At 38.4% G+C, this 11543-nt stretch overlaps 1 protein-coding gene across 1 annotated transcript in view; it reads right to left on the reverse strand.

The window, feature by feature from the left end:
• Nucleotides 1–11543, reverse strand: part of ADCY2 (adenylate cyclase 2) — a 205016-nt gene that overhangs the window by 60823 nt on the left and 132650 nt on the right. The window contains exons 6-12 of the mRNA XM_059855000.1: nt 11215–11326; nt 10001–10128; nt 5072–5230; nt 4552–4684; nt 4046–4222; nt 2700–2743; nt 309–389 (exon numbers count right to left, since the gene is read on the reverse strand). Of these exons, the coding sequence (XP_059710983.1) occupies nt 309–389; nt 2700–2743; nt 4046–4222; nt 4552–4684; nt 5072–5230; nt 10001–10128; nt 11215–11326 (834 nt within the window). The remainder of the gene's footprint in view (nt 1–308; nt 390–2699; nt 2744–4045; nt 4223–4551; nt 4685–5071; nt 5231–10000; nt 10129–11214; nt 11327–11543) is intronic.

Below are 11543 nucleotides of genomic sequence, written 5' to 3' on the forward strand. Positions count from 1 at the left end.
ACAGCCATGAGTCTACAGACAAACAGTTACAGAGCAAACTCCCTCTGCCAGGAAGATCAAGACAAGTCAATACCTCTGTCACACCATGATTCACAGGCACTGTCTTATCTCATATAGCAGAAAATGTTACTTTACAGCCTATCTTCAAAATGTGCAGGGCTTCCTACGCCAGTATTAGTAACACCTTGACTGTTTTCAGACTTGGTGTGCATGTGGGAGCAAAAACAATTAAACACTGCCCCCTGTTGCAGCTTTATGTCAAAGCTGGGACAGACAAAGACAATAAAGGATAGAGGGTAAAGCCATACTTTTGGGCATTGATTCCATCAATGGCTTGGATCATCCTCTCATTCAGTTCTTCCTCAAATCTTCTTTTCTGTGATTTTGTTCTGAAATGAAAAATGTGGGAAGTTACATCAAAAACAATAGCTATCATAAAATTGTGAGTTTATCATCAATTTTTAACATTTCTACTGCAATAGGCATCAGGCACAATGACCGTCATAATAACCTCTTAAAAAACCATCATAAGCCACAGTCTCACCTACAAACACACACACACTCACAAATCTAGAGCTTAGCTATTAAGGAGCACCTAAATACAAACACAAAAAAACATTTAATAAAGAACCAAGAGAGCTCAAGAAATTCTGGTCTAAGGAAGGTCTTCCAGAGTGTTCTGAATTAATGAAAAAGAATGGGAATATGCTCCAATTCATAAAGCATTCTTGTTTCTTGCAGGTTTTTTTTCTAAAAAAACCTTGTCAGAATTGTATGATGAGCACAATGTACTAGTGCACTGAGGCATACTAGGTATCCCCTACCAAAATCCTGCTAACTCTTCTTTCCTTGGAAGTACTTTACTCTTTTTAATAAGAAAACTGAGCACTGACTGAAATTAGTTTCAAGCACACATAATATTACTCTATTTATGAGCCTTGTAACTCATCTGCAATGAAAAAAGCTTCTTTACTTTTGACTGGACTCAGCATGAACCTAACAGAGGATAATCACAGTGGGTTTACCTTTGCTAGCATTAATTGCTGCAATCATCAATCCTTTCAGTAGTTGTGCTTTCCTTGAAACTGACATATCTCAAATATTGACAGTGATGTCTGTATTTGAAAACTTAAATCCACTGCTAACTTAAAACCAGCGCTTTCTAAGAAGTCATTAGTCAGATCTGAAATTTGACTCTGTTCTCACCAAAATATTCTAAACCTACAAATTGAACCCAGTCGAACACAAATTTTCCTCAACATCAAGTTTTTGGGTCATTTCCCTAAAACTGATAACCTGTTTTAAGTTCCAAATTAATACAGCAATTGTATTAATGGACCTACAGAAACTTTAAAAAACACAAGTGATTTCATGCCTATTCAATGCTAGTGAATTTAGGTAAGAAAGTGCTTAAAACTTGTTTTTCCAGAGAAATCAATCACAGAAATAACCCAGGAGAAATGCATAGACATTTGAGGAGACATTGTCCAACCACAGTTTATCCTCTTGGCAGGTCCTTAACAACATAAGACTATTGTTTAATGCATAAAAGCTAAGACTCTCACAAACAGAAGCCTACAGTCAGGCTTCAAACCCTACATTTGCATATTCTATACTATATAGAAAATACTGATTTTTAAAGTGCTTATGATCACTGCAGCTCTATCCTGTGAGAATGATTAACTAGCTTATCTAAAATCCTGGTAACATGTCTGCCTCACTATGGACATTAGACACCAGTAATGGAAGAAATTCCTTCCATGATACGGTATCAAGACACATTTTTTGTGCCTTCTGAATCTCTTCTGCAGTGGTGTTTAGAAACACAAAAGCAAGAACACTTCAGAATGGAATTATTTCCAAATGCCACAGTGTTCCAATGGTCTTTCATTGACTGATAAAAAGTCTTTGGACATACTGTCCAAATATAAATGTGCAGTTTTAGAAATCTACTCTTTTTATTATTATCACGCACGTTCAGTCAAAACTTGTTCACCTTCTGGAACTTAGCATTTTAGATAATTGCATAGTAACCAGAGACAATAAAAATTCAAATTTTTATGAGGTTCATTTAAATGACTTTACAGTATTGATGATATCATCATCTTGTCCCAGTCATCAAGGTACCAAGCAGCACCAGGAAAACTTAAAGCTATTGTGATCTTGCAAACATTTTGCATAGCAGGAGCACTATAAAAGACCACAAAATACCTTTTGAGTATCTACTACTGAAAACATACTAAAGGCTTTAAAATAATAAACCACAATACAAATACAAAGCAATTAAACAAATATACAAAATGTCTCTTTTAGTATATATTATTAGCTGTTGTAAGAAAAACTTTTAACAGCCCTTTCCATCTTCCTTTTTCTTACCCCTCTCTGGGCTTCCTCCCAATTTTCCTGTATATAATTTTCTTCCCAGTGGTAGAGTACCTGGTTTGTAGTAGGTCACCAACATACAAACTCAGACTAAAGCTATTTGTTATCAGGAAGTGAATTTGCAATTCATAAGGAACATGTCTGCCAAATCTGTTTCCATAGCCCTTCTTTATGGAAAAGGTATCAGCATTTACATAAAAAACAGTCTGCGTGATCAATGGCCCTTTTCTTTGTGCTTTCAATATTTGAAAGCACACCAATGTCTGTCTATTTATATGGATTTTCTATGAATAAGTAATTTTTTAAGATTGATTTACCTTTCTCTGCAACGCTGAAAATGATATTGCCCCATGGGAACATCCTAAAAAGCAAACAAACAAAAAGAACCCTATTAATTACACTAGACTTTAATAGTATTAATTTGCTTTTAAAACAGTGTTGAAAACAGGGTCAAATGTAAGGAGAAAATTTTCCAATGTAAATACTTTTAGCATTCAATTAAAACTGTCTGGAACAAAAATCCAGCTAGAAGGGAAGATAGAGTGACCTGGAATAAAACTCATCTATCAGTATAAATACAGGAAAAACTAATACAACAGTCTGAATCCAAGAGTCTTTTGCTTTACCACAAGGACTTCAATGTCACCACCCTCTGGATGTAGCCCAAACTCCTGCCAGCTTCAGCAAAACCCAATCTTAAGTGGTTTTGAAAAAAACAGACCTAAGGGGCCAAATACAGACAATGGTCATTATTTTTTAATTAATAGCAATGGCAGCCATCACAGCCACATTTTTATTGTGATTAATAGCGATGGCCGGGTATTTCCTGTAGTGAGTCTGTCACAATCCACATTCTGATGCACTATATTTATTAAACATGAATTTGTCTCACCAGTACAGGAACAAAACTGAATGCCAATGTAGAAAACTAGCAGAATTTACCTTCACAGATTCTCTTTCAAGAAGTAGAAGATAATGCAATGTACAAGCTGTAGATTGTCACTATCTTACCGACAGCAGCATTACAGCGTTAGTAAAATTAAAAAGAAATCTGTTCAATGTAAAAGATGCAACATTGAAATACAGTACTCTAAAACTCAAGCCTTCAAGCACAGCTAATGACTCGTAGGTGCACCTTCAAAAGGCAGACATTACAGTGAGTATGGATTTGGTTCCTGGGGTACTCTGAATAAAGTCCACGTAAAGTCTCACAGGGATTATTCTAACTTCACAGCCTTGGCTCCAGGTTTGGCCATCTTCCAAATGGAGAATGTAGCTGAACAGCCAATAAATCTCTAGGAATTCCTCCAAATGAAAGGATTTCCTTCCTAAAGGAGTTGCATTCTGACTTTATGTTCAAAATATCTTTCCACAAGATGAAGAGCAGCCACTGTACATGCTGTGACTTTGGGCGGGGGGGGGGAATCTGAGCTCAGAGGGTCAAATTTTATGCTTTAGCAAGTGTGCCAGACTCCTCTGAATTCAGAGATGCACTTACACCCTAATCCAAAACTGGAAAAGCTTCCAGCAAATTCACTGCGTTTATGCCCTGTACAACTACATGTATCCTCGTCTACCAGAAATACCCAGGCATTTAGCAGTGAGCAGCTCTTTCCTTTCCAATATTGCTATAGTGTACGAAATGACATAAGTAGGCCCCTACTGTTGTGCTTATCTTGCCGTTTTCAGTGGTCATGCTGTCCCTGTGGTGCAGGTGTGCAAAAGGCTTGGCTGCTCCCCAGGACTCCAGGTAGCGGGTCATGCGGACGGACGCTCTCATTTTGGCTCCATCCAGAGTAGGCCGAGGCCGAATGTGGTGCTGAGGGCTTCGCTTCTCTCCCTGGATGACAGAGGACAAAAGGTGATGTCAGCCTTTGGGCTCACGACCTTTTGAAGCAGCAGTGCGTCATCTGGCACCGCAGATCTCCATGATTAGGGACTTATAAATGGAGAGATGCTAAGAACCCGCAATTCTTAATGATATTGCTGGGAAACATCAGAGACTTATTTCTGAAGAGCGGGAAACATTTGCACTGTGAACATTATATATTTGTAGGCATCAGTAACAGCTCTGATCAATATCTTATTGTAGTGAATTATTCAATAAAGAGATTAGCGGTCCTGCTCAAAAACAAGTATGACCGGCCACAAAATAAAAGTACTACTAACCTTAGGATTGATTACAAAGTAAGTCTTAACATTATGCTCTTTCAGATATGGGTCCCTCACATCTCCGTCCCCATCTTCCACTTTGTAAGCTCCATTCAAATGCGCCAAGGTGACTGAGGTGATGTGAACGCGGCTGAAATTACATTTTAAAAAAAGGACAAAGTCACAAATACTGATCAAAAGCATCATTTAAATCTGAATAACCTTTTTTACTTGCTTTTGGATACACCTTTTATTTGCTGTTCACTTCTTTTGCAGTCCCTCTAATCTAAATTTTAGAAGTTCTAATGGGCATAAATCCAAAAGTTTCCATCCAGAAAAAAAAAATGCTCCTTAAATCACAGGAAATACTGAGTGCCCCAGTTTTGTTTGGCGTTTTTTTTTCTTTTCTCAAGACAGCATCTAAGAATTAGTTCAGGCATCTCCATGAGGGCTTATGGCTTAAGACACTGTGCCTATGCATTTTTCTGTGACTGAAAAATCCATGCATCCGAAGGTTAACGGAGAAGACTCTTCTTACCCTGGGACTCCCCCAGCCTCCATGTGATTGGCCAGGGTAACGTCATGGGACCAGACATCGTACTGCCACTTCTGGAGCCCAATGACGCCGCAGAGCACGTTCCCGGAGTGCACTCCTACGCGCATGTTGATGTCCACTCCTGTCGCATCTCTCACTTTCCTGGGGTTCAGAAAAAGCCTCTGTTAATACACATAATAGGCCCTTTGTTTTCTTTTCATTTACCAGTCAAATAATGCAGATGGCACACCCCTAGAAGCGCTCAAGGCCAGGTTGGATGGGGATCAGTGCAACCTGCTCTAGTGGGAGGTGTCCCTGCCCCTGGCAGGGGAGTTGGAACTAGATGGTCTTTAAGGACCTTCCAATCCAAAACATTCTATCATTCTATGAGTCTATGAAAGTAGCAGTAACAACAGTAATAACACTTACCTCTTCCTAGCATTGCCTCTATTCTTTTAATGCTCTGATTATACATTACCTTTCCTGTTATCTGTATTTGCTATAATTTCTAGAAATATTAATTTTCAAGTCTGTATCTGAAGTTCCTTCTTTTATATTCATCCGAAATTATTTGGGAGGGCTGTAGTGAATAACTGGAAATGTTTAGTCTCATGGTAGAACCTAAGGATTGTTTTTGTTCTACAGGCTGCTTTTGGAGGTCTGGAACTACTGTAACACACCCTTCTACCTAAAGACCCCAATGTTTACATCAGAGACCTTCTCATATCTGCAATATCTAAGAGGAAGGATGAAAACCACAGCATTTCAGGATATTCCACAAGCTGAGGCTTGTACACTCTTTGGGGATATGGGCTCAGTGCCATTCAGGCTGTGGAGAACGTAGGCTCAACAACCTTCCACATGCTTAGCGAATGCTGCACCCTCTGGAATATTATACAGCAAATGAAGGGCTATGCTCACTGTCCAGACCACATCTAAACCTTTGACCTTTCCAGTCAGAGAGTTAAATATCTGTTCACCCCACCCCAAATCTCAGAAGAGCCCTACACATAAGATAGGCAATTATCTTTGCAGAAGCAGTTCTTCTGAATCACTGGTGGGCGACTGAGGTCAAACAATCAGAACGTTTCCAGACATATGTCACATGGGTACTAACCACACTTGTAAAGAGTAACAAAACTCATACAGGCTTAGACAGCTCTAAGAAATGGGAAGATTATAATTTAACCAGATTTACGTAATCAAACCCCAACTGGTGTGGACCCAAACCTAGCCAGTAATAAAGAACGTGCACACACACTTGGAGAAATTTGGGGTGTTAATGGAAGAAACAACTACGGAATAAGAAAACCAAATGGCTCCTGTATACAAGTTGGGTGCAAAGTTCTAGCAACATCTTCAATCTCAGTGATAAGAATCATCAGCTCTGTACCTTTTGAAATATTGAATTAATATGACAATTTCCTCTTTTTTTTGAAAGGGAACATAGAACACAAGAGGCCTAATTTGATATGGTAAATCCTGCATTTAGGCAGTAATTCTCAATTGTTTTTTTCCCTGGGAAATGAAAACAACAGGACCATGACTGAAAGTATTTTAATTCCATCTGTCTCTCTCAAGTGTTTATTGGTATTCCTTTTCACATTGCCATTTTGCACTGCTCTTGTGTAGCTGACACACTTGAAAATGAACTGCCTGTAAATGATCTTTGTAAGCACTTTGCAAATCACAAACACCACTTTGCTCTCCACAAGGTATATGACACAAGCCTAGCACTTTGGAAAAAAAGTGTTTTAAAATACTGGGCAAAATGGAACATTTATCCTCTAGGAGTGCTTGTCAAAAGACTGCCCTTCCTCATTCTGCAGAATAAAGCAAGAGCAAGTGGAATAAAGTCTGCTTTATAATAAGCTCTCAGGATTTTACCAGGGGAGCAAACAGAATTGTACCAGAACTGAATCTCTTCTTCTGTCTCACAAATTAAAGAAACCACAGGAGACATTAAATTAGCAGTGTAACTTTAGACAGAATTGGGGTTTACCACTTCTTCTCTCCTGATCTCCTTGAACAATTGCCATGACAATGCAGGCGCTGAATGCATTCAAGAATGTAGGCTTTCTCATCCCCAGAGGATGTTTGCATTACCTACAGAAGCATATCTGAAACTTCCCACCTTGATTTCATTTAGTGCTCCCTCTGTCTCTCTGGTTTCCTTCAGCACAGCACAGTCTGTGTGCCCAGCCTGGTTGGGCAGTCAAAATACTCAAATTGTATTTTTCCTATTGCAATGTGAAATTTTGAGTTTGAAAGCGTTCTTCAGTTTACAGAGGTGTGGTTAGATTGCAGGTAACTTTACTCCATAGAAGCAAGAGTTCAGGTCCTTAGGAAAGCATCTATACACTTTACCTGAGCTTTTTTTAATCTATAATTCTGGACCAAGGTACCTAAGACTCACCTAGCCCTTTCTTACACAGTTTAACACATTGAGTGGGCCTTAGGCATTTAATTCCCTGCAAACTGCCAGCTTTAACAGCACAGTTTCCTTTTGGATCAGACCTGCAGGAATGAAATCATACCTGAAAGAATTCCTTTATTGTGTATCTAGCATTCAAAATGGTATAACCATCCTATATCCAACAGTTTCTTTCACTTTCCTCTGAATTTGTTGCATGCTACCAAATCAGAGGAAGCCTTTGAGAATGTGTGACTGAGAAACATGTAAATAAGGAAGTCACCAGACAGACAAGGAGGTAGAGTTTGAGCTGAATGGAAACAACACATATATTCACACAAAAAATTATTTTGCCTCAACAGATAAGCTCTGTCCTTAAAGCATCCACTTAAGGTGGCCAGCTCCCAGCATCACAGGCAGCACTGGCATTTATGGCTTGAAAAAGTGAGCGTGCCACTCCTGGGCAAGCAGGCTGCAGACTACAGGAAACATTGGATTTGTTCCAACACAGAGCAGAGAAGCAAAGCACTTAATCAATGGGAATACAATCCATGTTTAAATGGGAACAATCCATAGAATAGGAACGCTGAATTGCTCAAAATGGAGCTACACAACATTAGGGAAGAAGACTGAATAAGACCTTGTAGTACAGATCACCTGTCAATTCGGCAGAATTCCTCCTTTTTTGCTTCAAAGAGAACTGGAACTGAAACCATATTCTGGTGGTAAAATCTATATAGAACTGCTAATATAAACAGCAAACTTTATTTCAGTAGCTTACACACCAAGGGGGCAGTTTGCACCTCAGTGACTGAATATAACAAAAATTTCTACCTAACAAAAAAGGTATTTCCAATAGAGCAAGTAAAACATATTGAGTGACTTGCTCTAAAATAGCAAGAGTATTACTACTTCTCATTTTACAGGGCACAGAAGTATGTCAGGAGAGGCTTCCATAAAAATATGCAGCAATCACACAACAAAATATGGAGTTGATTAATAACCAAAAATTTTCATTCACCTGCAGGCTGCAACACTTGGCATAGTACTTTGAAAGGATTTGAAAACACGGGGTACAGACTCCTCACTCCTTCTATAAACAGGCTGTGGTAATCAGGCATCTGTCTATGGGAGCATTGTGGTTTCTGACTACAGTAATAAAGTCAGATCAGAATATGCTTTACAACTAACCTATAATTTTCTAGTCTGTAAGGCTGCTCTTACCAAGAACCTGATTGCACAGCATTAACAACGAACATACTTGATAGCAGCCTAAGCAGAAAGCTATTTCAGAGAAGATTGGAAGTTCTGAAGTGTGAGGAACTGACAGATTGCTCTCTGAGCTCAAGTAAAACATTGCACTATGATGTGTGATAGACTTTGGTTCTTTGTGAAGGACACTTTATGGCTCAAGTTTAGTGTTGCTTTTCCACCACCCTGTTTTTCCACCTCCAATATTTTTTTCCTCTCAAGTAACAATGCAACAGGTTGACCAGAAACTCTATGCAAATACTTTTAACTCCCTTTTCTCACACAGCACACAGATGTTTTGAAATGCAAACCAGAAAGTTCTCATTTTCACTCAAGGGCTGGGGAAAAAATCCCGACATTTTTAAGTCAACCAACAAGGAGGGCCAGAACTCTGGGACTGACACCCTCTTACCAACTGCTCTACAGGAAAGATGGAAGCTTTACCTCCTATTATGCTAAAAAAGGAAATGGCTCAATTGTGATACCAAGTGAAAAAGAGAAAGCATCCAGTGAAAGTGACTGAAATGCAACCAAATCTGTAGACTTTCATCTTGCTTGGCAAGAAGAAATTCTCCCAAGTGCCATTTGAAGATTAGATCTCCTTGGACATTACGTAAGTTACAACCATTTTTGGATGAAGAAACAACATTTTAGAGAACGCAGCAACCTGATACCTGTACTGAGGTTAGTTTTACAAAAGATTACTAGAGCAAGGAGATCAAAATACTAGTTTCCAAAAATACTACACCTTTTCCATGAACACATAAAAGGGAAAAGAACCAAATTTGCTTTAGTCAACCTACCCATACAGTAATTACCCTGGATTGAGTTAGAAGACCAGATAACTAAAAGTCAAATCCCTCTTGTGACTATAATTACACACATTTAAGGATAAGAGGAATAATTTTGTATGGCTACTTCATTAGACATTAAGATCAACACAGTTCAACATAATTATCCATTTCATGATGAGGTGCACACCACACATATACCTCACAAGGATGGACCAATTTCTCCCTTTGCTAAATGGACAGTGGTTAATGTGGTCTAGACAAAAACACAACAATTCGAACTTAAACTTACAGAAAAGCATACCAAGTCTTAAAATCAAAGTCCAGCTTATTAGAAAAAAATAAATCACACAGAAGACTCCCAAATATCCAGACTTCCACATGATACACATTTTTGCCAAGTGTAGCTCAACTATATATACTAATTTTAGTGAAGGACTGGTTTTAAAGGTTTTTTTTTTTAAGTTTAGTACTTACTTAATGGCTTCACACATGTCCAGTCCCATTTTCACACAATTCTTGGCATGATTTTGAAGAGATATGGGTAGTCCAGAAACACAGTAATAGCAGTCACCTAAGATCTTAATTCTCATACATTCATTTTCCTGGAGGAAAAAAAGCAAGGCGAGACAGTGACTTTAATTTGAAATACATAAATGAAGGGTTACTGTTACAAAGATTGACTTAAATGACATTAGCAAAGTCCTTCTACTAAAGCTTGTTTCAGTAGAGAAGGGCTAGCTACAACACACATTGAGAGAGTTTTGTATGGTTGACCCCTCCACCAGTTATGGTCCTTAATAAGCAAAAGCAGGAAGTAATTTCACTGCAAAGCATGTTCACACCTGAGAATAAAGAACTGAGCTAAACTATCATGTCCTCAATCTAAATAAAGCCTTTTTGTTTGAAAGATGAAATCAAAAGACATACTCTTCCACATTTACATCTATGAAGATATACTATGGAATGCTTCCAGAAGCTAGCAATCATAATAGTAGTTCTATATATTGTACTCTAAGACCATGTAAAGATTTTTATTTTTTAAAAACTGAAATTTAATATAAATTTAATTTAATTTTTAAAATACTTGACAATAATTTTTTCCACAAATAAAAACACAGGAAATTTTTATCTATTCTGATGTTTCTGATTTTGCTTTCACACATGAAGTTTGATTTAATTTATAAAAATGGCACCTAAATAAGCAGAAGAAAAAATTCTGATTGTGTTTGACTCTTTTGTTGAGTAATAAAGAGGCTGTGGTCAGCAATTAAAATTGATTGGATCACTACTGTCTCTCTTCTCCTTCAGTCTCATAAATGCTTTTTCTGAGACCAGAAAACTGACTAATACTTTTCTATCTTGAGATTCTTAATCCTTGATATGGCAAAAAATCTATTTAAAGAAGTGTTCATCTGCCATTAAGCTTTATTGGGTTCCAGGAGCTGTCTCTATTGGTCCTATTAGAGAGCTATCTCGGGTTTCACAGACTGTCACTCTGGCAGAAATGCACTGCTGCACTCAGACCAGAGCCAGATCATTTTCTTCACACGTTTCAAATCCAATCTTCCTGCCAAAGTCTCGGAAATGCTGCACGAAGACCCCAAGAGGAAAAAAAAAAACAAAACCAAACCACATTTTAAAGATGACTTTCTTATTCAAACTCACAGCAGCAGCCCATAGCAACCCACCTTGGCAATCTGATCAAACTTGCCAAAGAGCTCATTCAGCATGTGCACCAGCTCCCCTGGCGAGCAGTCACTGGCCAGGCGAGTGAATCCCACGATATCAGCGTACAAGATGCTGCAACAGAAATTGACAGAATCTTGGTCACAGCTTCCTTCTGCAGCACTCAGATCCATCAACCAGCAGCAAAACCTGAAAGCAAATGCTCTGGACTGCCCAGGGATATGCTCACACCCAAAACAGCCACTACTAAATGCAGAGCAATAAATGTAACTACATCTATAGGTAAACGTATCTTTGTCTTTATGGGTGATGTGTTCATAGGCAAGATATA

The sequence above is a fragment of the Haemorhous mexicanus genome, chromosome 1 (genome assembly GCF_027477595.1).
Source record: "Haemorhous mexicanus isolate bHaeMex1 chromosome 1, bHaeMex1.pri, whole genome shotgun sequence".
NCBI lineage: Eukaryota > Metazoa > Chordata > Aves > Passeriformes > Fringillidae > Haemorhous > Haemorhous mexicanus.